At 40.8% G+C, this 27,556-nt stretch overlaps 1 protein-coding gene across 4 annotated transcripts in view; it reads right to left on the bottom strand.

Moving 5' to 3' along the window:
- The window catches only part of STAU2 (staufen double-stranded RNA binding protein 2), a 142,793-nt gene that overhangs the window by 68,575 nt on the left and 46,662 nt on the right, over window positions 1-27,556 (bottom strand). For all 4 annotated transcript variants that reach the window (XR_014170646.1, XM_081919723.1, XM_081919725.1 and 1 more), the window contains exons 9-12: window positions 26,801-26,938; window positions 22,800-22,931; window positions 19,944-20,004; window positions 5,063-5,370 (exon numbers count right to left, since the gene is read on the bottom strand). Coding sequence is in view for 3 of the 4 variants with exons in the window: in XM_081919723.1 (XP_081775849.1) it covers window positions 5,063-5,370; window positions 19,944-20,004; window positions 22,800-22,931; window positions 26,801-26,938 (639 nt within the window). In the remaining variant the exon portion in view is untranslated. The remainder of the gene's footprint in view (window positions 1-5,062; window positions 5,371-19,943; window positions 20,005-22,799; window positions 22,932-26,800; window positions 26,939-27,556) is intronic.

Raw genomic sequence — 27,556 nt, 5'->3', positions numbered from 1 at the left:
CCACAATGTTCATGTATGGATTGAATCTTAGGCCAAATTCAGATGTAGCAAGACATTGTAGAACTAGGCCTTCACACAATATAAAAATGTTTTATTTTCCAGATTCAGAAAAGGTGGGCATACTCCACAGAGAATATCACCTGCTTACTAGGTCACAACTTAAAACCACTGACTGAAACTGAATGGCAACAACTGGAACACAAGGTTATCACTTTTTGCTTTTTACACTGTTTTTCCAGACCATGTTGAACCACCTACAGTTATGCAAAAGATCCCAGGCTAGGTAGAGCTTTAGGCTAATCCAGCAACTATCACTATCTTCTTACACTCCTGTCACTTTTGAGCTAAGAAGTGATATTGACTTAAGCAGACCTATTCTGAAGTGTGCCAGAGCTGGAAGTTACATTTTCTAAAGAACAATGGTGAGAGGTACAAAAAGAACAAACGTAGTAGTTGCACTATATGGCACATTGCATGCATTATACATATGAAAATAATCTCTGCAGGTGGAGAACTGTAAATAATTACTTAACTATTCACAGATTACCACTAGTCTTAACCTCTGAGAAGGTCATACTTCCTGATACTCAAATGAGGGGGAGACGAGAGGAAGGGGAAGGAAACTCTGATAGGTGCTGGTTATACTCCACTTATGAGGTTAATTTGGAGCAAAGGAAATGCAAATGCTGAGCTTCCCATGGATGTCTTCCAAACAAAGAAATACAAATTGCATTTGTGTGCATATCTAAAAACAATTATTGGAAGACTGATTCAATAATGCACTATCTAAGTGCACCAGTTTTAATTTACAGGGGTGGGGGGAAATCAATCAGCCAGAACTCTTTGAAATAAACTTCTACACAAGGTCATCTGTACCCCTCACATCACCATATCTTACTGAATTGATTGCCAGATCGGGTTTATACCTGTACAACTTCAGACACCAGGTTTTGTAGTGAATTACTATAACAGATTTCAGATGCTCTACTTGGTGAAATCTGATGAATTGGTACTGCAGACCTTTTCTAGAAAATGTTAATTTTATACAGAAAAACCATGGGGATGTGCGGTGTGTCCTTGGTCTCTAACATGAAAACTCAGGGCTCCAGCTAACCTGAACAAAAGTTTTGTACGGGTGATGGCTTCCCCCCCCCCCACCCTCCTGACACTTCCCCCTGCTTTCCTAGGTAGTGCTACAGAGCTTAGGCTTGGAGCTGTCTGCTAGCCTTAAACCTGAGCACTTTGTTGCTAAATATTGGGATGAGCATGTTTATCGGTGGAAACAGTGCCCCCCTTTAGCCTCCATACTTTCCTGTATAGTATAGGGATGGTTTTTTTAACCCTTATTACACTCTCTCCCCAACCCCCACCCCAAAAAACTATAATTCTGACCTCCAGGATGCTTACTGTAAAGTTTTGATCAAGTCAATGCACAGAACACCCATGTGTATTTTATGCACATGTTTGTATCATTCACAACTAAAGTGGGAATGCAATCTACCCTCCAAAAAAAGGGGAGGAATGTGAAACCTCACCACAGTACGTTCCATAGGCCCTGCTGCATCTCATTTGACCCTTCGCAACACACTCCAACTAATTTTCCTAGTAAACTATAGCTGGATAGGACAAGTTAAGTAATATTCACTATTAGCTGCCCGGAGCACTTTGAAAAAATGGCCTATAACATTTTTAAAATAAATCATCAACATGTAGAACCAATTCCACTAGATATTTCAATGTAACCAAATGATTTGGGGTATTTTATTTGCACTGTAGCTTTTAAAAAACATTTTTTTCTGTTTAAGTTATGAAGCAATGAACAAAATTGCAAGTAAACATTAAAATAGCAGCGCTTCTTTTATGTGCAGCTCATTTTGTTTAATAAGCCTCCAAGCAAGTGGCTTAAATAATAATCCTAAACCTGAACAATAAGAATGCTTTATACAGATACTGTAAAATTTGTTAAGTACTTGGCTTCATTAATTCGAACTGAATCAAAGTACAGCACCGCTCTTTTAATAACAGAGCCCTGTAATAATGGGTAATGAATAATTTAATAGACTTGCCTAGCATGCAGTGTACAGTATGTGTGTCTCAAATATTGATGGCTTGTAACATATGTGTGTTTTACATATATATAATGAATACAGAAAATTAAAGCTCAAATAAAAATACGTATTTTTAAAAGGTATATCTTCTAGTTGGATGTTGGAGACTGTCCAATTAGGTTTTAAAAAAATTAATATACTTATTCTTATTATAGTAAACAATGCCTCTTGGGAAGTAGTTTTTTATTGTTTAGTTAATTTTTTTGAAATATGGAATGTGTACGCTCAATTGTCAGTGTGGAACAAAGATGTGTTTATAATTAAGAAATAGACATTTTAATGTTTATTGTTCTCAGCACACAGGAACTAATAATTTGTCTAAAGAAAAACCACAGACAACTCTGAGGCATTCAAGGAGTATGAAATAAGCACCATCATGGTCAATGCACTATTTTCTTCTCTGGTAAACCTGTGTGATATAACTAACCTGTAAAGAAAAAAAAGGCTTTTAAGATCTTGAACAGAAAGCGCTTTCTGTAGTGAGATGGTGAAGAGACTGGTGATAGGCACTTGACAGCCCACTAAGCCATTTCCCACAGAGATTCTGTTCAACACTCTCCTCAGTGCTCAGTGATCCAGCACAGAGCTTCATGCTCATTCCAAAAACTCAGGCAGCCAAGGTATTAAGCTGAACTGAACAAAAGGGGTGCGGGTAGGAAGCCAAAATCACCAGTTTCTTGATACACTGAAGAAATAAGTGGGAATTAGAGAGAATATCTACTGAAGTTCATGTAGAATGACCAGCAGCAACCTGGGCAAAAAAGGAAACAAGGATTCTATTTTTCAAGACCAATCAAGAATGGGGGGAGGGGCGGAGAGGGGGGGCACGTAGATAGGAAAAGCACAAACAGTGCCTAGTAACTGTATCTTACAGCTAAGGAAGTAAGCAAATTGGTGAAAATGTTACTATAAATTGTGTTTTCTCTAATGAAAATAAAGCACTGAAAGCAATTCAACAAGATTTGAAAGAAAGATGTAAGTGATAATGAAAACTTTTGAGGATTGAATTTCCTTTCATCAAGATTTGTCTGATCCTACTATATGCAGATGAACTGAGGGACACAAGATATCCACCTCTAACTGGCACGGCGACTCAGTTAGGGCAAGCTTTCAATGTTTCTCTTTCCTAGCGCCAAGAAAGCCTGAAAGTATATAACTGATTTATTTTTTTTAACAGAAGCTATAATGTGAGTGTTAGCAAGTGCAAGATCTGATTTCCTTCCTTTGGTTTTAAACGGGTTCTCTTTTCTTTTTGCAAACATCAAACCGTCCGCCAGAACACATCAGGAGCCACTTTTAATTATTCACCACCACCTCAAAGTTTAAAAAGTAGCTTTAGGTTGGTTAGAAAAATAAAAGAATCCCTGCTGCACAAGCAAACACATTTTTGAAATAAAAGGGGCTAGTTAGATACATGCCAATACTTTTTATGATGGAAATATTTAACTAATAAGTATACATTCCCCTTCTGGGTTAGGTACTTGAAAAGATGGTGGGGCAGCTTCAGGCATGCTTGGATCTGTGTCTAGGCCTGGTGGGGGTAGAAATGGCCTTGGTTGTCCTAGCTGATGATCTTCATTGGAAGAACAGCAGGTGAGTGTAACCCTGCTGAAATTTATTGGCTTTTCAGCGCTTTCAATACCACTTACTGTGGTATCTTCTTTGACTCCCTGAGGAGATGGGGTGCAGTGTTTTTCCGTGGTTCTGCTCTTATTTCCAAAGGTGGCTCCAGAGAATACACTGGGTGACTTCTGATGGAAAGTACTGTGAGAAGTTGGTTCCATATACAGAAGCTGTAGGAATGACTTGTTTTTGACCTGGTTGCACCTTCCTTCAAGTTCTTTAGTTTGGGGGTGCTCCTTGAACCATCACTGTCACTTCAGGCCCAAGTAGCCTGGGTGGATAAAGAAGTACCTATGCCTTGCTTCAGCTGGTGCACCAGCTGCAGCCATTCTTCAATAAGGATACCATGGCTATGGTCACTCATGCTCTGACAAACTCCAAGGTGGACAACTGTAACGTGTTCTACATCAAGCTGTCCTTGAAGATGCTCCAGAAATTGCAATTAGTGCAAAACGTGCTTGTAGGAGTAGCAGGCCTAGTACATAAAACCCACATTTAAAAACAGGCTGACTGGTTGTCATTTTGTCCTCCAGCCCAAGTCAAGGTGCTTACACTTTAAAGACACTTTAAAGCGAGGCTAGGCGCAAGGTATATAAGCGAGGAGAATGCCTTCTCACATATCTATCTGCCCATCCTGTAAAATCAATGGATGATACCTGAACTAGTGGTCCCTGCACAGGACTACATATGTAGTGCTGGGGTCCATGGAAGGGCCTTTTCAATGGTGGCTCCATGTCTGTAGAATACCCTCATCACCAAGGTATGTCTAGTGACATTGTTGTTTTCCTTTATGAAACAGGTGAAGACACACCTCTTCTACCAGGCTTTGTGAGGAGGGCAACTGTGACTGAAGTAATTTCTAAATATTTTGAGGATTGCATTTTATTACAAGTTGTATCAAAACAATTGTTATTTAAGTTATTGCTGTCAATAATAATAATAATAATAATAATAATAATAAATTTATTATTTATACCCCACCCATCTGGCTGAGTTTCCCCAGCCACTCTGGGCGGCTTCCAACAAAGATTAAAAATACATTAAAACCCGTGGCCTTTTGTCACAGGACAGTATTTAAATTAATACCAAACCATTATATATTCTTCCGTCCATGCTGCACATGATTATTTAGGAGCACTACATGCTTTACTTCCCCCCATCCCAATGGAAATCAAGTTTCAGGCAGCAACAGACAAGACAGTAACAAAATCATTGGAATATATACAGGATCCTTTGACATTCTTACAACTCTAAATCTAAATAAATAAATAAGCTAAAGTAATTCTGCAGATAATGGCTATACAATGCCTTTTATTCAAGTCCACCCATACCTGAAAGCCTTGGATCCTTGCCAGATATTCCAGTTGCTTTGAAGGTTGCACCGTAGAACAAGGGGCAGTGACTGACATTCCTTTCAGTCCTATAGCTTCAGCAGTAGGAGATGTTCCGTTCATGAGCAGTTCCCTGGCAATTGTAGCTGTATTATTAGTGGCAGGAGATGTGCTGAAGAAACAACTAGATGCTTGGCTCATTTCCTTGGAGGACAAATAGTTTACAGGAGTACCAGGGGATGCTTTGTTGCGGCTCGCTTCCATTTCTTGATAAACATCAGGAGAGAGATGGAGTATTCCCTTTGGTGCTGAAAACAAGAACAAAGGCCCTTTTTACTCTACCTGTAATTGTTTAAATATTACCAAACAGAACATGGCCAGTAAACACATTCTACTTTCAGATACCTCTTATTGAAACCATCAGTTTCATCCTCACAAGTCTCATCATTGTCAATCATCATCAGTGATGATATCGTGGCATCTGTTTCTTACTTCTCTATGCGGAAGATACACTTAAATCTTAGCCATCTTCCATAAATGCATAATAATATTAGATGCCATTTTTCAGTGCAGGGCAGTAGATACAAGGCCACATTCACACATAATGCCAAACCTGAACAACCCCAAACAAAACATCAGGCTTCAGCCTCCCACCTTCCAACATGGTTGCTGGGAGATTTCCCCACAGCTTTGATTTCCTTTTTCCTGAGTCCTGGCTTAGAGTTATATTTGAACCAGGCATCCTGCTTTAAAATAAAGCTGGTGGATTAACCTCAAAAGAGAGGGAAGAGTGTACATCAGACACTTTACTTGGGCTCATTCAGGCTCAACATACAAATGCAACAAGGTTTGGATCAATCATCTGTGTTCAGTACTTCGCTTCTTCAGTTAAAATGATATCAGAGAGCAGGGCTGAGAAAGACCTCTTCCTGAGATCTTGTGAGAGCTGCCAGTCTCAGAGGAAACAGTACTGGGCTAGATGAAGGGATCTGATTCAGTTTAAGAATCTTTAGGGCACAACATATTAAATACATCACTTTAATAAATGCCTGAAATCTGTGCCTTGCTCCTTCTGTCCCACCATGACAATCAGAAAAACACCCAACTTTTGTAACCGAGATGGTGAAATACAGTGGGAAGTAATAGATATATGATTTCTGCTGGCATACTTGCAGAGAAAATCAAGGGACAATGCCAATACAGATGGTGAAGGGCTCACGTTTCCTTTGAATGTGGCCTAATGCAAATCCAGTCTCCATAAAAGCTCTTCAGATATATACAGATGCAACATTTTAAATAGCAGGACATGAACAAAATACATGTATTTGTTCAGAAATAATAACAGAAGTAATATGGTGAAAGAAAACCCATTTAAAATTCCAGTACAATACTATAAACCTTTTCAAACCACATCAAAAAGTACAGATGTCTAGTCCACTGATGTAATATCACTTCAAACAAACATTTCACATGCTCTCTCAGCCTTTTCAGTGTTTTTACATGATCCACCCAAATATCTAACTGCTGTCTGGAACAATAGTCGGGAATTCGTCCAGATTACTAATCTTTTTAAATGTTAAAACAACTAATATGGAGCATAGGATGAATAAAAAACTCTCCCACATAATATACCATATGTTTTTCAATTGTATCCACATTACTGTAATAACATCATTCAATTAGCAATAATGACAAGGACTTTCCACTTATGTAACACCTTTTGTTTTGAGGATTTGGAAGCACTATACACGTCAACAAATTATGTCACACAATACTCCTTTGAGGTTTCTGCCATTCCCATCTACTACCAACAATATTTATAAAAATAATCTCATGTTTTAAGTAACATCATATAATAACATTTTCCTGTATTTCCACTACTATAAAGGGAACAAAATAGAGGTTTCACTGCAGAAACTATAAATTCTAGATAGCTACTTTTAAACTTTATTTTTAAGACCAGTTAATGCATTACATTATAGCTTTGCAATACTTAAGTTGCTGATTAAGAAAAACCTTTGAACTTCCTAGTTATTTCATTTTCAAACATACTGGCTTCTGATCATAAATAGCAAACTGTGTATAACTGTATATCAATTTTAATATCAAATAGGAGAATTGTGTCTGTGACACAGAGTACTACATGAATAGTATCTTACTTCTTCTAGATTAGAATAAAAAATGTTACAAAACTTTGAGGAGCACTTTTAGATTGACCCAAACTTTCCCTACACATGAGAAACAATAGGAAATGCCTGCAGCCACTGAGTTTTCATAGACCTGTGACATTAAAGCCTCCTTTTAAAAAATTTAAATACTAAAGTTTTCTTTTAGTGGCTATATTAAAAGCATTTAACTTTTACTAAACAAAACACACAACAAGAAGAAAAAAAGCCTAGTACAGTGTTACCTTGGTTCTCGAACGGAATCTGTTCCGGAAGTCCATTCAACTTCCAAAAACATTTGAAAACCAAGGCGCAGCTTCTGATTGGCTGCAGGAGCGTCCTCCACTCAATCAGAAGGCGCAGAAGCCGCGTCAGACATTCGGCTTCCAAAAAACGTTCGCAAACCGAACACTCACTTCCAGGTTTGCGGCATTCAGGAGCCAAAACATTCAAGTTACTACAGTCACTTGGTGACTACAGTCACCAAGGTATGACTGTAATTGGTTTATTTCCATAACAATGAATACAACCTGTGTAGGTAAAATGCTTTGTGACATGTTTATTTATTTAAAACATTTTTAACCTGCTCCTCAGTCAAAAAGGCTCCCAGAGTAACTTAAAGGTAAAGGTAAAGGGACCCCTGACCATTAGGTCCAGTCATGACTGACTCTGGGGTTGCAGTGCTCATCTCACTTTATTGGCCGAGGAAGCCGGCGTACAGCTTCCAGCATGTGACCAGCATGACTAAGCCGCTTCTGGCGAACCAGAGCAGCGCACGGAAACGGCGTTTACCTTCCCGCCGGAGCAGTACCTATTTATCTACTTGCACTTTGACGTGCTTTTGAACTGCTAGGTTGGCAGGAGCAGGGACCGAGCAATGGAAGCTCACCCCGTCGCGGGGATTCGAACTGCCGACCTTGTGATCAGCAAGTCCTAGGCTCTGTGGTTTAACCCACAGCGCCACCCGCGTCCCAGAGTAGCTTACATAAGATCAATTTTTAAAAGACAGCCTTTGCACATAGGCTTGTAATATAAAAGACACAACACAGTCTGAAAAAGGCAGGAAAAGGAAAACAACCAAACTAAAGGTAGCAGTTCTAATAATGACCAGTTAGAATGGAAATAGGTCAGCGAAGAAATGAGCCAAATGAAGCTAGTCTCTCAGCAGAGCAACTATCAATCCCCGCCCCCCCCCATTTAAGAAAGTAAATAGATACATATGTATGAAGGTCTGTATACAATTATATTAGAAAAATATGCAGGCTGGAAAGACAGTGGTAATCACTCATTATTTAAAAACTCTAGAGAGGTTTTCTTCAAACAGTAGTCTCAAACGCAATCTTTTGTTTCAAAAACTTCTTGAGGATTGCCTTGCTGGTTTAGAACAATATTCCACTAGTCCAGTGGTTTTTAATTGCTTCTTTTATTTCTTATAGTATTGTCTTTTATTGTATTACAATTTGAATAATAATATTATTATTCAAATTGCAATACAATGTAATAAATAAAAGAAGCAATAAAATGCAATTAACTATCAATATGAGTATTGAATGTGATGAAGCTTATTCATGGCGCTATCAAGGAAGTCCTGCTCTAGTCCACCATTCAGTTTCCAAGAACTGCTAGCCAAATACTACTGGAAACTCACAAGCAACAGGACACAAGGGTGGCAGCTATTCCTAATTGTTCCCAGCATCTGGTATTCAGAGGATTACCATAGCTGTCAACTTCCCTTTTTTTTGCCGGAAATTCCCTTATTCCAGCGCTGTTTCCCACTGCTTCCCGCTACTATCCCGGATTGTTAGATATCCTGTAGACTGTCCCCGGGACAGGTGAGGCTGCTGTTGTAACCAATGGTGTTAATCTACTAATGGAAGAGGGAAACAATTTCCAGTAATTTCCCCTCTTTCCTACAAGCTTCCGACAGTCCCCCTAAATTTGCTCCGGAGAGCATCCAATGCTTCGGAGCAGATTGGGGACCTGCAGAGGAAGATGTAATCCCACCCCTCCTCATTCTACTGAAAGATGCTTTCCAACAGTAGGGTGACACCAATGGATACCACCATAGCTTGTCACATTCAGATGCAACAGCAAACTATGGTTTGCCAGGAACATAGAAATATTCAGAAATCGTAGCACAAGAAGTTCAGGTCTATTCTAATTATGCCCGTAATGTGAAACCATGGTTTGACAATATGATGTAATGCACTTTATGTTTAGTATATATTTAGTATATTCCGAACAGCCTCATGGGGACTCTTATACAGAACTGTATTGCTGAAACATGTTATTAACCTGAGTCATGATAAAATAATTCCAAGCATTTCTCTATTCAGTCAGTAATAACCATCAAATTGTCAGTACCTTTAGTACCATCATAAATTAATTTTCACAAAAAAGCACAGAAAATACACTCTGAGGCACCTTTTCAATAGTAATAGAAAAGAGCAGAAATACAAGCATGAAGAGATTGTGCTTATACGCTCATATTCAGTTTGCACAAAATGCCAGGCAATTTAAACTCTTGAGAATGGTTTGAAAGTACCACTTTTGGAATTTCCAAGAAACATCCGTGGAAAAAAGGAACAGCAAAACACAAGAATGTGATCACAACAGCCATCTACAACAGTACTGGTAAACAGAGTGGTTGTTCAGTCGCTATTTTACCAAGAGTACACAACACAGTAAGAGTGGGAGAGTCAGGTTCAACTGCAGTTCACATGTATTCTGCTTTTTTCATGACACCTCTGCCATTGCTCAACTGAATTCTTCTGGAATACCAATGGCTCTGCTATTTTTTACTTAATGGGCAGTGAGTTCAGGTAGCAGCACTCTACATAGAGTTTTGAAGAGTGATTCACATTATGTTGTCATCTCAAATATTTTCTGTTGTGTTTCTGCATTTATTTAAGACAGGTTAACACTATCATGGGACACAGGTGGCGCTGTGGGTTAAAGCCTCAGCGCCTAGGACTTGCTGATCGAAAGGTCGGCGGTTCGAATCCCTGCTGCGGGGTGCGCTCCCGCTGCTCGGTCCCAGCGCCTGCCAACCTAGCAGTTCGAAAGCACCTCCGGGTGCAAGTAGATAAATAGGGACCGCTTACCAGCGGGAAGGTAAACGGCGTTTCCGTGTGCAGCTCTGGCTCGCCAGAGCAGCAATGTCACACTGGCCATGTGACCCGGAAGTGTCTCCGGACAGCGCTGGCCCCTGGCCTCTTAAGTGAGATGGGCGCACAACCCCAGAGTCTGTCAAGACTGGCCCGTACGGGCAGGGGTACCTTTACCTTTACTAACACTATCACCTCCCCCAGTATTTATGTGTGACTTGCTTAATCAGAATGAAGATGAGAAATGGACATTATACTGAAAACAGTGCTGACAGGTAGTATCCGCACTCAGATGTGCATTCCAATGTGCACATCTAACCAAGGACTACAGTTTCTGATCCAGTAAGCCTTTGTGTGTGTTTCTCCTTTAGCAGAATGGAGGCTTATACAGGGCTCTGGCATGTCTTTTTGTTTTCTAATATCTGGGTTTTAAGGGTTTTGGGATAAGGCAGGGTGAAGATCAAGATTGAGTACACTGTGGCTTTGTGACCTGCAAGAAATAAATCCACTAAGCTAAATCTGTTGCCTTTTTAAAAAAAATCTTTTAGACACTAAATTATACATCTTAGAGAAGAGGCAAAAAGTGTAGTGGTAATGGATTCAGTTCCTTAAGTGGAAATTCTAGGAGTGTCAATGACAGCAATAGTAATTACTGCAAGTATTATAAATTACATATTTGATGGTGCTGTTTCATTAACAAAATATCTGCATCATCGGACACAAAAGGTATAACATCACAAAAACTGGGCAAACCCAACAGCATGGGTGACTCAGTGAAATGACAGATACAGCAGAAAGTAGTATCTATTCGTAACTAGCTTGTGCTGATAAAGATATGTCTCAACACTACGTCAAAAACTGTGGGAGCCAAGGGAACAAGCTAGCAAACAAAACTGAAGAAAACTGATGCATGCAAGTTTATGGTAACAGAAAGAAGTGGTAGCAATAATCTTTTTAATGTAAGAACTGACAGATTATTGCACAAGTTCACTATGGCCCATCAATCTAGAAGAGGAACATTCATGTCTTTGTTCAAGCTGAAATGAAAGCTTTAGGTCTGAGCTGAGGTCTGGTCAAAGGATGCACAAGAAAGTTGGATCATGATTCAAGGCAGCCAGTTTCTTAACCTTGTTGATAGATATAGTCACAACCAAAAAGGCCATCTTAAAAGAAAGGAGCTGAAGGTCACATATGGCTGAAGACAAGAGAGGAAGCCTTCAAATCTCATTGTCTCTGTCCAACATCATCTGGAATGCCACAGGTTTCCTGTCCCTGCTTCAGGTTTGAAGAGTTTGCCCATGCAGGAGGACAAAATGAACGGAAGACACAGGTTCAACAGAATCTTCCAGAGAAGGTTAGCGTGTGGATGAAACAATATACAATATCCTTAAATCTGTGAATTACCGTATTTTTCGCTCTATTGGACGCACCGGACCACAGGACGCACCTAGTTTTTAGAGGGGGAAATCAAGGAAAAAAATATTATCCCCCCCCAGCCCCAAAGAGCAACGGACAGGCTGCACGCAGCCTGTCCACTTCTCCCAGAGCTCCTCGGGGCTGCGGGGGAAGCCCGGGTCCCCCCCCCAGCCCCAAAGAGCAAAGAAGCCAAGACAGCGCGCGGGATCCATAGCCGCGCAACTTCTCCAGCCAGGAGCTAAACCTCTCCAGTGCAGCTAAAGAAGAAGACAAGGCAGCAAGTGCGATCCATCCCTGCCTTGGCTTCTTCTTTAGCCTTGCGCAGCATCTTTAGTCTTGCGCAATGGGATGGATTGCGCCCGCTGTCCACCGGGGCTGGACTAGATGACTCCTGGGGTTCCCTTCCAACCCTGCAATGACCTTGGAAGGTGTTTGGGGTCTCCACCACTGGAGGCTTTTAAGCAGCGGTTGGGGGACCATCTGCCTGGCGTTCTTTAGCTGTGATTCCTACATTGTGAGGGGGCTGGGCTAGATGACCCTTGGGTGGCCCTCCCAACTCTATACAGTCCTACAGTTCTGCGGCAGGAGATCCACAGCCACTTCACACAATGCTCACTCCCAATTTTCATCTAAGAGACATGTGGCTTCAGTGTCTAGGTAGGTACCCCCCTACCTTCCACACTTCCCCCACCCCACTTAAGCTGAGGGAATTCCTGCCCAGAGAAGCTCCCAGCAATCACGGAGGAGGAATCCGCTGCAGCCTTGAGCAGCGGAGGATCCATGGTCCCCTTCCTTCTCTCCTCTGTAGTTGCTTTGAAGGAGGAAAGTGGGAGAGGAGCTGCTTACACGAGTGTAAGCTGCTCCCCTCCCACTTTGCTGCTTCAAAGGGAGCCCAGGACGAGGGAATCTGCTGCAGCCTCGAGCAGCGAAGAGGATCCATGGGTCCCCTCCTTCCCTCCTCCGTGGTTGCTTTGAAGCAGGAAAGTGGGAGAGGAGCTGCTTACACGAGTGTAAACTGCCCCCCTCCCACTTTCCTTCAAAGCAATTACGGAGGAGGAATCCGCTGCAGCCTCGAGCAGCGGAGGATCCATGGTCCTCTTCCTTCCCTCCTCCGTAGTTGCTTTGAAGGAGGAAAGTGGGAGAGGAGCTGCTTACACGAGTGTAAGCTGCTCGCCTCCCACTTTCCTGCTTCAAAGCAATCACGGAGGGGGGAATCTGCTGAAGCCTCCAGCAGAGGAGGATCCATGGTCCTCTTCCTTCTCTCCTCCGTAGTTGCTTTGAAGGAGGAAAGTGGGAGAGGAGCTGCTTACACGAGTGTAAGCTGCTCCCCTCCCACTTTGCTGCTTCAAAGGGAGCCCGGGACGAGGGAATCTGCTGCAGCCTCCAGCAGCGAAGAGGATCCATGGGTCCCCTCCTTCCCTCCTCCGTGGTTGCTTTGAAGCAGGAAAGTGGGAGAGGAGCTGCTTACACGAGTGTAAACTGCCCCCCTCCCGCTTTCCTGCTTCAAAGCAATTACGGAGGAGGAATCCGCTGCAGCCTCGAGCAGCGGAGGATCCATGGTCCTCTTCCTTCCCTCCTCCGTAGTTGCTTTGAAGGAGGAAAGTGGGAGAGGAGCTGCTTACACGAGTGTAAGCTGCTCCCCTCCCACATTGCCGCTTCAAAGGGAGCCCGGGAGGAGGGAATCTGCTGCAGCTTCCCCCACCTCCCGCAGAAGCCGAACGCTCTTTAAAGGGGCTGTGCGGCTTCTCCTGGCTTTTCTGGGAGGTGGGGGGATTCCCCCACCTCGTAGAAAAGCCCGCAGGAGCCGCACAGCCTTTAAAAAGGGTGCCGCTCTTGGGGACTTTTCCCCCAGGAGGGAGAAGGGACTGCTGCAGCCAGTCAGTCCCTTCTCCCTCCTGGAGAAAAGCCTGCAAGAGCGCACGAAGCTTGTGTGCGGCTCTTGAGGGCTTTTCCCGCCTGCCTCCCCCCTGCATTCGCTCCATAGGACGCACACACATTTTCCCTTGCTTTTTAGGAGGGAAAAAGTGCGTCCTATGGTGCGAAAAATACGGTATATGTAGAGACTGACATGGGATTGAGCATAAGTGAGAAAGGAAGATAGCCATTCTGGTTTGAAAGACAATACATGTTCCAAGATCTGGAATGTCAGACAACAAACAGAGCCAAATTGTTTTATAGAAACAAAGGAATAGAATCAAGTCTACAAATATGAATGGGAGTGTCTAGTTATCGATGCACATGAAGTAGATCTGGGGACACCTTCAAAGTTGATGTATTTTCTATACTCAAAAGCTGAAGGATCCGATATTGTGATGTAGGACTCCATCCCAATTCTAGAAGAACTGGTCCTGCACTGTGGCAATTGAGAGGAAGTTCCCTTGAGAGAGTTAAGAGGATACTGTGGTCAAAGGTAGATGCTAGATGTACTATCTCAACCACTGCACTATAGGAACCTGGGCCATAAAGAAAAATGTTTTTTAATCACATGCATTTGAAATAAACAAATCAGAAGGATAAAGGCTTAGCTAATAGAAAGGCAAGGAAAATAAAGCTCCAAAGTCATGCAGAGGCAGGATTTTTTTTGAGAGAGAGATACAATTCTCAATGCATTTAGAAGTATGTACCAATCCTACCCATCAGAACATGGGTGGAAGAAATTTCTGTTGCCCTTAGAAGGGAGGGGCAGGGCCAGGAGTGCAGACTCCCTAGCTGAAGCTCTTGAAGGTTTTGGAAATGGCTCTGCCCAAGTGCAGAACACAACTGTGGGACCTCAGAGACCAAAAGAAGAAAAACACCGAATCCTTGCAAACAATAAAAAGCTCTCAAGATAAACTAGCAAAACACAATTGTAAAAAAGTGTCACCCTGCCTATCAGATTTGACTTTCTCATATAGCAAACATAAGGAATACATTTTATTCAACCTTGAAGTGACTCATTATCATCCATAGAAAATTCACAAGTGTTAAATTAGCCACAGGAGGGCTCCACTAACATTCCCTGTCCCTGGATCAAAAGAAACATATGGAGACGTGCAAAAGAGAATTCACAAAATTATTCAAACACAAGGTCTATAAATGTCAAACAAGTATGTTTCTCATTTCAGATGAAAACCTATGAGCATGCAAAATTTCATAAATAACTGCCTTAATGTACTTGGTTTATCAAAAAATATTAGTAATTACGAAGTAAATGTGTATGTTCTGACAATCTTATTAAATTATTTCCCCTCATATATTGACAATATATTTCTAGGGGATTTTGGTAAACAGTCTTCAAAATTGTTTTGACATGGCTTCTTACCTGGTACTGTCCAATAAACATAAATTGTTATATTCAGACAAACTTAGATTTGGAAGGGGGAAAACCCTATGACACGAATATCTGTTTTTCTCCATGCTTATTCTTCTTTGTTCCTTGGGAGTTCATTAGTTCCTGCTGGTTGTTCACCACCTGAAATCATAATCATCTGTTTGTGACATCACAATTAGTTACTGTGAAAATGATTAGTGTGTCACAAACAGATGATTATGATTTCAGATGGTGAACAAACAGCAGGAGCAGATGGACTCCTAAGGAACAAAGTTCCTGATTTCATGCAAAAGTCCAAAGTAATAAATGAGTTAGGGAAGAAAAACAAGTGTTTTCAAATAAAAGGTTTTCCATGGTTTTGGATTTTCACATGAACATTTCAGATGTAGACTGAATTTAATCCTGATGTATATTAAGAAGAACTTGTTTAAACCATGATTCTGATTAACTATGTTCTAATGTTGTTTTCAATTTAAAGTTCTATCTGATGTCCTTTTAGAAGTCACATGACCTTGAAGAAAGATTATTTTGAACACTGTGATATAACCAGAGCTAACCTGTTTTATTCTGGGTTTTGATTTTTTGTTTTTCCTTTTTTGAATGGGCTGCCATGACTATTTGACCCTAAAGTTGCAATCCTAACCCCACCTAGGCATAAAACCATTCAATTCAACAGGACTCAGTTCTGTTTAGACATTACTAAACATTCAAAAAGGAGAGAAATAGTAATCATGGGGGACTTCTTCCCTGATATCTGTTGGGATTCAAACTCTGCCAAGAGTGTAAGGTCTGACAAATTCCTCCATTGCATTGCTGACAATTTCATTTCCCAGAAGATGGAAGAACCAACAAGGGGGTCATCTATCTTGGACCTGGTCCTCACCAACAGGGAGGAACTGACTGATGGAGTGGAAGTGTTGTAAACTTGGGAGGAAGTGATCATGTTCTCCTGGGTTTCAGGATACGGAGGCAAGGGAAAACTGAGTGTGGTCCAAGAGGGCAACCAAGACAAACAAGGTTCTGGAAACTAAGAGTTATGAGGAACGCTTGAAGGAGCTGGGTATGTTTAACCTGGAAAAGAGAAGTCTGAGAGCAGATATGATAGCCATCTTCAAATATCTTAAGGGTTGTCACATGGAGGAGGGAGCATGTTTGTTTTCTCCTGCTCTAGAGGGTAGGATTTAAACCAATGGCAGTTGCAAGAAAGGAGATTCCAACTAAACATTCGGAAAAACTTTCTGACAGTAAGAGCTGTTCAGCAGTTGAGCAGACTCTCACAATAAGTGGTGGACTCTCCTTCCTTGGAGGTTTTTAAACAGATGGATGGCCTTCTGTCATGGATACTTCAGCTGAGATTCCTGCATTGCAGGGGGTTGGACTAGATGACCCTTGGGATCCCTTCCAACTCTATAATTCTATATTCAGGTAGGTAGCCGTGTTGGTCTGACGTAGTCGAAATATATATAAAAAAGTGTCCAGTAGTGCACCCTAGAGACCAACTAAGTTTGTTCTTGGTATAAACTTTTGTGTATCTGAAGAAGCACACAAAAGCTTATACCAAGAACAAACTTAGTTGGTCTCTAAGGTGCTACTGGACTATCTATCTATCTATCTATCTATATATCTATCTATCTATCTATCTATCTATCTATCTATCTACCTACCTACCTACCTACCTACCTACCTATCTACCTATGAGAGAATATGAGAGAGAGATTCTATGTTCAGGATTGCACTGTAAATTATCAAGTGATTTTTTTATTTAAAAAGTTCCCTGTCAGTACTGGAAGGTTAACTAGGACTTCCATGTTATAAAGAGTCTTTGAAGATCTATACAGCATGGAAACACTACTTTAGCAAAAACACATTTTAAACATTAGAAAAGCTACAGAAAATGGTAGTTACCTTTCCAAATTAGCTTTCAGTTTGGAAATGGGAAGGTTTCATTTCCATGGATGACTGATACTTCTTGCAGATGGGCTTTACTCTACTGAAGCTCTCGCAATACAAAACATGTATAATTCTAACTGACCTACCAAAACAGGTTATTGGAACTAGAGATCCTTAAAAGATATTCTGAGGACCATTTTATCTTCCTACATATTATACTACTATAGCAATTTCTTTGAGAGTCAACTGTTTGGAAGCTTAACCAGTTTTATTTTTTGTGATAAGGGCACAAGAGCAGGGCCGGGGGGGGGGAAACGGTGTCAGAGTTGGAGGCACTGAACCTGGACTCACTTCAGCTGGAAATTTCATGTAAAACTTCTGCAAGAATGCAGTAGGGGACTGACAGGTACAAGCCCACAGTTCCAAGCTTCTCTTATTGTGACAGACTGGTTGTTCCAGCCAGTCTAAACTCTGTGGTTAGACCAACACCCAAGAAGAGTGTCATGTATGTTTGTTTTTTATAAATGCCATAAGTGCTTTTGTTTGGATTGACTAAAAGCTAGGGATCCTAAAAGCTACACATTCAGACACACACACACACACACACACAGACTCTTTATTATCAGCAGAGAATGCCTAAAGGAATACAGATCCTAGGTTCCCTGAGAGCAGGTCTACATAGTATGAGGCAAACAAGGAATTCCCAACTTGTGTTTGATTCATAACACTATGGTGGACCTGTGAGGATATGTATGAGTAGATGACGGGGGTGCTTAATCCTCCCTTTCTTCAGCACACACAATCCCTCCCTTTTGGCCACGTTTTGTTATAATTCTGATTCCAAGACCAAAAATAATGCCAGCTGGTAAGAAAAATTATTTGGGGGTGAGAGGGAGTAGTTGCCAAGGAGAATCAGTGCTTGGGGGGGTGTCAACCACCCCCCTATTTCCTACCAATCCACCCTTGAAAATGCCCCCTTCACGTTCATTATTTGCTAAATACACTCGTTCCTGAGAGACATCACTGTTTTCCTCTGAGGTAGTATGTAATATGTAGTTCCACCCTGGGCATCCATCTTTTCGATGGCCAACAGATACATTCTATGGCAGAGTCATTTTTTTTCTTGGTTCTTCACAGAAAATGCCTTCTTGGAGTTCTGGCACCAATCACAACACTCTCAATACCCAACAGTCACCCTAGATATTGCAATTAGCTTTTGTGGGGTTAAATCTATCTAACCATCCATCTCCTATATTTCAACAAAACTGTGCTTTGACAAGTGTTCTGATCTATAATGATGAAAAATATACAGTGATTTTAAAATATTGTTAGATGTTATATAAACTTATTAATTATTTTTATTTATTTTATTTATTAAATTCCTGTACCGCCCTTCATCTGAGGACCACAGGGCAGTTTACAATATCAAAATGTGAAAATACGTAACATAGTAACAAGCAAAAACACCACCACAACCACCCCAGTTTTAAAGGCCATAGATGGTTCATTTAGCCAATATTTAAATTCAATATTGACATGAACAAGTTAAGCATGTTAAAATGTAATGGGGTGAATTCTGCTTAAGAAGCAGCTGTTACACATACACACACAAGCCTGGCCTTAATCTGCACAGACATGTACTAATCTATTTTCTCCAGATCCATTAAAACTGGTCTTTCACACCCATAAAGCCAGCTTCAACTGGATTACCCGGTGTCCTGTTTTGAGATGGGTGGGGCTCAGGTATATCAGGAACTCTTATATCAGAAACTAACTATAGTCTTTTCAGCTACTTTTAACACAAGATGAACTGAATCAGAAACATAAATTTCCAAGGTACTTTTTAAGCTTAAGAGTTAGGGTTTTTGTTTTTACTTCTTTGCCAGTGTCTCAGAGATTGTCAGTGATGTGCATCAGGAAAGACAGCTGGATGAAATGTGTGAAGCAGTAAATGTTCAGGAGGGCCAAAGGGAACCACAAAAATGAGGAAAGGCAAGCAGAAGGAGAAACAATGATGACAGGAATTTGAGAGAAGCCGGAAGAAGCTTCATTATAAGATTAGAGGAAATTATGGCAAGTTTGAGGACAGAGAAGAAGATGGACTAGGGGCAAATACCTGGGAATTGTAGTTTCAGAGATACAGTTCCCAGCACTCTTAACAAACCAGAGTTACCTGGATTCTTGGGGAGAAGTCACATGCTTTAAGCATGCATTGGGGGTACTTTAAATGTATGATGTGGATTTGCTCTAAGAACGTTAAATATCTGTTCACCTAAATTTTAGTTTAAGCCATGTTTTTCCATAGGACCAAAGATCATCTGTTTTTAAAAACCATGGCCTCTAGAGAATCGTTTAAAATTTGTGTATCTCAAAATGAATGCATTGGGAAGCAAATGCTTCAGGACATTTTCCCAAGCCAAGAGTTCTTAGACTCAGTCGGATGATTAGGTCTACTCACACAACCTTTGAAACTGGCAAGAGAACTTCATTAATGGTCTCTATGGTTTTACATATGCTCTGGGAATCTTTAGAAGTCAAGCCTTTATAGATTTCCACTTCTCAGATGCCAACCATCAAGAGCAGAAGGACAACATAAAAAACATCAACAAAACCAACCTTATGGAACAAGCATAACTGATATCTCTACAATATCTGAAATTTTGTTCCAGTCTTTTACCCTTCAATCATAAGCTCATGTTCAGATTGCTAGCCAAAGACAAAAAAGTGGGAGGGGGAAATTAATAAAGTATTAGGCAACGCACACATTGCAAAATAGAAAAGAAAAATATTGCGATGTACTATTTCACAAGCACAACATAGGCTACCATCTTTCTTCACAAGACTATAAACCTTTAAAAAAAAGACATATACTGTACCAGAAAAAATGTCCTGGATAAACTAACATTATCTATAATAATTTTAAAATGGTAGTTTAATGCGGAGCAGAAGGTGAGAGAATATTAAAAATAAATGAATATAGAAATGTCACTTACTGTTATTTGCTGATTCAGGATATTCAACATTTTGGCCATTCCACCCCTTGATGTCACCTGGCTGACAAAGATAAACAAGAACAAAAATGATTGCATGATATAAAGCATAAATACTGTGAAATAACATTTCAGTATACATAGAAATTTGTCAGCAGGGGTAGGATGTTAAGAAAGTTCTGCTGCACTGTTTTATCGATAAGAAAATCCGTAGAATCCTGCTGGATTAAACCAAATATCCATCTTGTGCAGCACCCTATTTTCCACAATGGCCAACAGATGTCTCTGAGAAGCCCACAAATACGACACGAAACTGTCTCCTGTTTTTGCCATCTAGCAACAGGATGTTGTTAGCATCCATCTGTCTCAAGAGACAACAGGATACACCTCTGGGTCTGAAGTCAAACCTCTGCATTAGCACAGAAGTGACCTCCCTGGGGCGCAAGCCTGGGCAGTGTGTACTGAGGTCCTGGGATGCACAGATGACAAGACCCGCTTCTCGGCCTCACTGACATGGTCCAAAAGAAAGCAGAGCAATACATTTGGCACCAGCTGGGCTGCAGGACTTGCCAGAAGGAGGCGTACAAGGTGCCATCCAACTGTCTTAGGGACTCCACTCTGGATTTGTGCAGGGTTTGCTCTTTAGGCTTTTCTCCTCCTCAAGGCAGTGGAGGTTTTCCTTCTCCTACATGGGTTACCTTCCCAGGTTGAAGAGCATCACCTGCCCCTCACTTCCCTCTACAGCACAGACAGAAACCAGTTTCTTGACTCTTGAACCTACTATTCTCATCCACTCAATCTGCCCAAGCCTGTTTTCTCGTGCAGGGGAAGTCCCTAACTCACCATGATGTGGCTGCTATTTCATACTGACAGCTTCTGGGCGCCACAGACTGGGAACCAAAGTTGGGCAAACTACCCCAGAAGGAGCACCAGAAATACCACCCCTCTCCTAACACCCCATACGCCCTGGGAACAGATACTCAGCAACATTGTTCCTTTGCAACAAGTAGTCATGGGTGCCCATACTGCTTCTAAATCTGAAGCTGATAATACAGTCATCATGACTAGTAGCCACTGACTGATTCTTCTTCCACGTGTTTGTTGAATCCCCTTCTAAAGTCATCTAAGCTAGGGGCCATCACCACATGTTGTTACCACAAATTCCATAATTTAATTACGCACGCTCTGGAATTTCCTGTCAATCTGTTTCGCTGGATGGCTCCCAGTTTTTCTCCCAGAAGGAGAAAAAAAAGTATTCTGTATCCACTTATTGAATGCCATGCAAGATTTTCATGTCTCCTCTTAAAGGCTGTTCCCCCCTTAATCTAAGAAACTCCAAGCACTGTAGATTTTCTTGGTAAGATAAATTTATTTAAAAGCTTTCTGTTGACCAAAAAGGTGTCCATGATTAAACTGGACAGCATTTAATACAAATGTTTATAAGAACCATACAAGGCAAGCACCATCTTAAGAGGTGTTACCCCTTGTCTCTCAAATTGCAATGAATGCCTTTTCTTCTGTGATGCCTGCCAGGACGCATGAATGCACTGTCTGACAACAAGCACAGGTTTGTTTCTTTAGAAAAAAATATTTTTACTCATATGCAATTTTCATACGCAAATTTAATAAATTGCTTAATCAATTATTAATTATTTAACAAGTCAACTTGAAAGGAACTCATTTTGTTACTATAACGAATTTGCTCAGGGGTGTGGTATCACAATTTGATCTACCACAAGATGTTTGAGGACTAGTTTTATCATCCTTCAGTAGCAGCTCTTGGCAAAATCCCATATATTACACTATGGAAAGGTTTCAGTTCAGAACTGTGTCTGAATGTGCTTGGAATGAGGATTTAGATGGATGCGGGCATTGCACGAGGAAAGGGTTGTACTGTGTGGTAGAGCACACACTTTTCATGCAGAAGATCCTAGGTTCAATTCATCACAATTACGTCTGAAACCTGCTTTCAAACAGACAACGAGCAGGGAAAATTTTCCATTTATTGGTCAGATACCAAGATCCCCAAGCTGCACAGGCCATTTTGGGGGGCTGCCAACCTGTCAAACTACTGACATCAGGTGAAGAAGCATCTCCCCTTGCCAGGAAGCAGGAAAAACCAAGAGAGGAAAGGCCTCAAAATGATGGTGAGAGCTTCCACCCTCAAACCACTTATCCTAGGGATCTTCAGAGCCCCAGGGTTTCTCCACAGAAGACACCTAATCGACTCTTCACTCTAATGCAGAGCTTTCCAAATTTTTCATGTCGGTGGCACACTTTTTAGACCTGAATCATTTTGTGACACAATAATTCATATTTACTAGCAAACCGAAGGTTAAGCAAATCCCTTTCCAGCCTTGGGAGGAGCACAGGGAGTGTTTGCGCGACACCCCTTCACACTGCAGCTGACGACACACTAATGTGACGCAACACACAGTTTGGAAAGTTCTGTTCTACTCCGTATTTTATAAGGACTATGTCATGTGGTTAACTTTTTAAAAAACCCTTCTTGAGATCCTGCCTCTTTGCTTTGCTTTTGGGGTTTTTCTTTTGATGCTGTCTCTTACGAGTCACTGCAACAGAAAGCTAAGTCTAGGTACAGCAAACTGGGAACACATCTACTCACAGCAACGAGACTGGATATATTTAAAGTCTTAGGTCAGGGATGGGGACCTGTGGCCTTCCAGGCATTGCTGGACGACAACTCTCATCATCTCTGACTCCCATGCCAGCTGTGGAGGTGGAGCCCAACAACATCTGGAGGGCCACAGGTTCCCCATCCCTGTCTAAGATCTTAGAAGAACTATGTGCTGAGGGAGCGTGAAGATATCCCTCTCCTGTATCAGGTATAATTCTTACTTTTTCCATCTGTTCTTGAAGTGAAGATGAGGCTTTATAGCCAAGCTGTAGCAAGATCGCTTCAGCTGCATTTCTTTTTGCTATCTTCTTGTTTGGGCCTGTACCTGTTGTAATCTCGTTTCCTACCTTGACCTAGTAAAACAGAACAAAAAAGTATTAATCATTATAACATTGTTCTTGGAAAATAAGAGTAATAATATACTTATGCACAGAAGCACTTCTGAAGTTTGTGAGTGTCTTAAGAGACGAGCACGTATTTGAAGTTTTTATAGTACTTTTCTACTGAACATGTGAATCAAGAGAATTCCGAGTTCAAATAACTAACTAACTGGTGACTTTCAGGAGTCATTTTCTCTCATCCTAGCATATTTCATAGGGTTGCTATGAAGATAAAATGAGAGGAAATGTACTGTATAACTGTACAATTTGAAGGCTTATTTCTTGGGAAATGTGTTTGGTCACACTTACATAATTTCAGAATTTTGGATTTCAGCTGCACCGTACAGATTTTTTTTTTTTTGTATAAAATAAGTCTTTCCTCAAAACACTACAAATGCAATCCTGCACACTTTCTGCTTAGTTGAAGGAAATAACAGGGTTGATATAAATTATATATTCACAAAACAAAAAAAATCTGCTATCTATCAAATCATTAAAAGCACTCTCTGTGCATTCCTTGCAACTAAATGTTTATTTCACTGCAAACGTTTTGCAGTGTTTCTGAAATATGCTGCGGCTCAGGCTTTGTCAGACCTGTGCAGGTAGGAAGTTCTAAAGAAAGTGAACTGAGATTAAGGCTGCAATTCAATAGACACTTATTTGGGGGAAAGTCCCACTGAACATAAAGGGGTTTATTCCCGAATAGACATGTACAATTATGCTACAAATGAAATGTTTTGGTTTAAAAATAAAATAAAATTAGAAAACTACAATGAAGTGAAAATTAATTGCATGATGCATGAACTGTTCTTTCTCAGACCTGTAAAGCTGGTTTAGGTATTATTGTAACCTCTATCAAGGATTAAAGGTCTGACTACAAAGAAAAAGCTTGCTGAAATTAACTTTGGGAACAGAACACCAACTAATGTCATCAGAGGTTTTCTTCTGTTTATCTAACGGTCAGCATAAGTAATTGGATCCATTTCATCACATCTAAACTTGCTCTTTGTGTGACAGATAAAAATGAACATATTATCTCTAGATACTTTATTTCCACATTCAATTAGAACAAATGAAAACATGGTTTAGGCACTTTATACAAAAGACAATTTACTTTGATAAGTTTGTGAAGGCCATAATAAATCTTGTGGGACTCTGTCTCTGTCTAATGTGATATGATTTTAGCATGAAAATTTCAAAAACAGTATCATGTGTCTTAGGTTACAAAGTTTATTTACAACCAGTAGAAACATCTCAACTAAAAGAAACAGGCAGGATCAAACTACAGTCAAACAGCTTTGTTGCTTTTCATAGGAGTTTCGAACACAAGCTTAATTCTCCCATTGAAATCAGCAAGACCTGAAAATGCAAAACTTTGATGGGAGCGTATTCTAAGTAATGTCCCTTCAAAGAGAAGGCATAATGTGTAATAATAAAATTGTCAGTGTCCAACATCCTTTCTCTTTTTCATGACCAGATAGAAGGGTATTAGCTTGTATGTGTGAGAGAGGGGGGGGGGGCAGAGAGAAACTGCAAGTAGGACAGACAGATAACAGCTTTCCTCCTTTTGCTCCTATATTCTAGATTGATTATGGCTAGGGATGCCCCTCTCCCAAGTGCAGTCAGCACTGCACTGGAGAAAGTTGAGAGCTGGACATGCACCCATCCTTTGCTGCCCAGTAACGGTGGCTTATATGACAAGCCAAGGCCATTTTCATCACAGCCCTCCCCCCGTCCCCCTGCAACAAACCATCTGACCGGTTTTAGCTATACAACAGGGCCGGGAACCTTTTTGGCTCCAGACGCTAGATCCTTAATATTGACATCACATTGTTGTGGGTTGTCCTGCCCACCTGTAAAATCGTTTGTGAGTGGGATTCCCAAGTATGGGAACTGCAGTCCAAAGAGCGTTGCCAGACCTATGCTTTGTGAGCCTTCCCACACTTCTCTTTGCCATCCCTGATGTTGGAGGAGGGGAGGGGGTGCTTGTAAATGGAGGATCAAATGGAAGGGCTGTCTTAAAGCCCTTTGCAAAAGTGCCCTTTGAAGTAGCTCTGTGCCTCTCCTTCAAGTAAGCATGTTGGTGGGAAGTGGGGGAAAGAACAGGCTCCTTTCTCCTCTCCCTGCCTAATAAAAGAAGTGCTGCTTCAAAGAGCTCTTTTGCAAGGGGCTTTGACTCCACCTCATCAAATGATGAGTGGGTTTGAAATCTTGCTGCCTTGACAACTGTGTTTCCCACTGGGAAAGGGGGAACATAATCAATGCAGGATTAAGCCATGGCGAAATCAGGTGATGTGACAGGTGGGTATGATTTGAGGGAAATGACCTCAAGGGCCAAACTGGCGGGGGGGGGGCAATATTGGTCCATGAGCTGGAGGTTCTCCACATCTGCTCTACAAGTTATTAAACAGAGATCTCTCTCAGTTCTACAACTCTTGAGGTTTTGAGATTGTTTAGGGTGTGCTGTCAATTTTATGACTGTTGTGGGGGGTTTTTTTAGCTTTATTGACTGATTCACTTTTCCCTGGACTTGAAACAATAAACTGCTTGCTGAGTCTTCTCTGTACACTGCAGATAATGTTCAGCCTCAATCATCACACTACTCTGGTGCAGTGTTTCCCACCATTTCTCTGGTGAGTTGTCTCTAGTGAGCTGTTCTTTCCCATTCTGAGTTTGATATTTTTATAATGAAGAACTTGTACATGCATTTGCTTATTTCCTCCTCCATCCAAATCCATTGTCCTTTTATGTCCAGTCTTTTCAGAGGGTAAGTCTGAACAGGGACTGGCTTTGTTTTAATTATCTGTACTGCCATTATGGGAGTCTTTTTTTGACTGAAGAGTGGGATAAACAATATTTAAGCAAATAATAACAAGAGTATGATTCAGTTACAGATAGGTAGCCGTGTTGGTCTGCCATAGTCAAAACAAAAATAATTCTTTCCAGTAGCACCTTAAAGACCAACTAAGTTAGTTCTTGGTATGAGCTTTCGTGTGCATGCACACTTCTTCAGATAGTATCTGGTATCTGGTATCTGAAGAAGTATGCATGCACACGAAAGCTCATACCAAGAACTAACTTAGTTGGTCTTTAAGGTGCTACTGGAAAGATTTTTTTTTGTTAAGAGTATGATTACTATCCAGCCATCTCTGAATGCATCTTTTTACTTGTGACTATACATGTATATTAATGCAACAAGTGAATTCAGGAATATTTATGTATGATGTATTTCTTCTAATTTGCAACATGTCGCCAGCGACAGGCAACACAACAGACCAGACCAGACTTAGCAATGTTTGGAAACAGAGATTCTTGGAACATGTTTGGCTGTTTATGTTTCCAACATTGTTTTATTAAAGCTTTCCATATATGCACAATTTGTGGTTCTGCATCTTTTCCTGCTCTTTTAGATGTGGCAGCCATTTATGCTATGACACACCCCAGGGCAACCATTTTGTGTGTGATGCCCACACCACATTCTCAGAATTCCATATGTGCCCATGGGCCTCCAAAATCTGATAACCAGTGGTTTCAAACATTTGGAAACATTTGGATACTTGTACTGATGTTTATTTTACATGTAGGTTTGTGTGTTAAAAATGCATCCTTTTGGCAGGGATAGCTAGTTAAACACAGAGAAAAAAATAAATGACAGCACTGTCCCTTTCATTAGCTTGCTTCTATAGCAAGAAAAGTTGAACAGAGAATGACAAAAGAAGTTTTAAATGATTATTTAAAACATTTGAAATATTATACTTGTGTTAATCTTTTTTCTTCTTATTATTTTGTCAGAGTAAAATAAGTAGACCAAAAAGCACCAATCTGAACACAATTTGAGGCACCTGCATAACAAACTCTCGGCGACGAGGCAGTCCCCTTTCTGAAATAAGAAGATACTCTGGTTCCTTTTCCCTTTTGGCTTGTTGAATCTGAGCCAGGCGGCTAATGGGGTTCATTCCTTGACCATATTCTGGTCCAGTCTAAAAAGAGAGAGGAAGAAATGAAACAGGCTTTGTTCTGAAGACAGTTATAAAGTATGTTCCTTTGCGAAGGTGGGTTCTCACCAATTCCACTTCCAACAGTTTACATCCGTTGAGAACTCTTGAACACATCTCCACAGATATGACACATCGTATGAAAACATAGCCATACAAGTGGCATCCACCCATCTTGCTTATGAACAATAAACTATACCTGTATAATAACTTTTTTCAAACAACCACAACATTCTCATATGCATACTGCAAGGAGGAGTTCAGAAGTTTTTGCTTTCATTTCCTGTTAATTGCAGCTTCCTTTTTCATTCAAACAGGAAACTGTGGTCAGTATTAGCTACTGTTTGTCTAAACAAGCCAGTTTTAGAAACCAAGGTTTGACGGTTTGCACAGCACAATGTTTCAGGCACTTTCTGGCTCTCTATCGCTCTAGAGTTTGAGGCCTGGGGTGCCTGAATAGATGTCTTCTCTGATCCTACCACCTTTCACTAAAAAACGAAACAGAAAAGTTGCCTAACCTCTGCCTTACATTGCACAAAGAACTGTGGAGTGCCTTTCCCAAAATATTTTTCATTTTAGCTTTCCAAACTCAATAAAACCTCC

This window comes from Podarcis melisellensis (genome assembly GCF_964234715.1).
Source record: "Podarcis melisellensis genome assembly, chromosome: 7".
In the NCBI taxonomy this organism is placed as follows: Eukaryota; Metazoa; Chordata; class Lepidosauria; order Squamata; family Lacertidae; genus Podarcis; species Podarcis melisellensis.
Note: the sequence above shows the minus strand (reverse complement) of the source record. Positions and strands in the feature narration are given on the sequence as shown.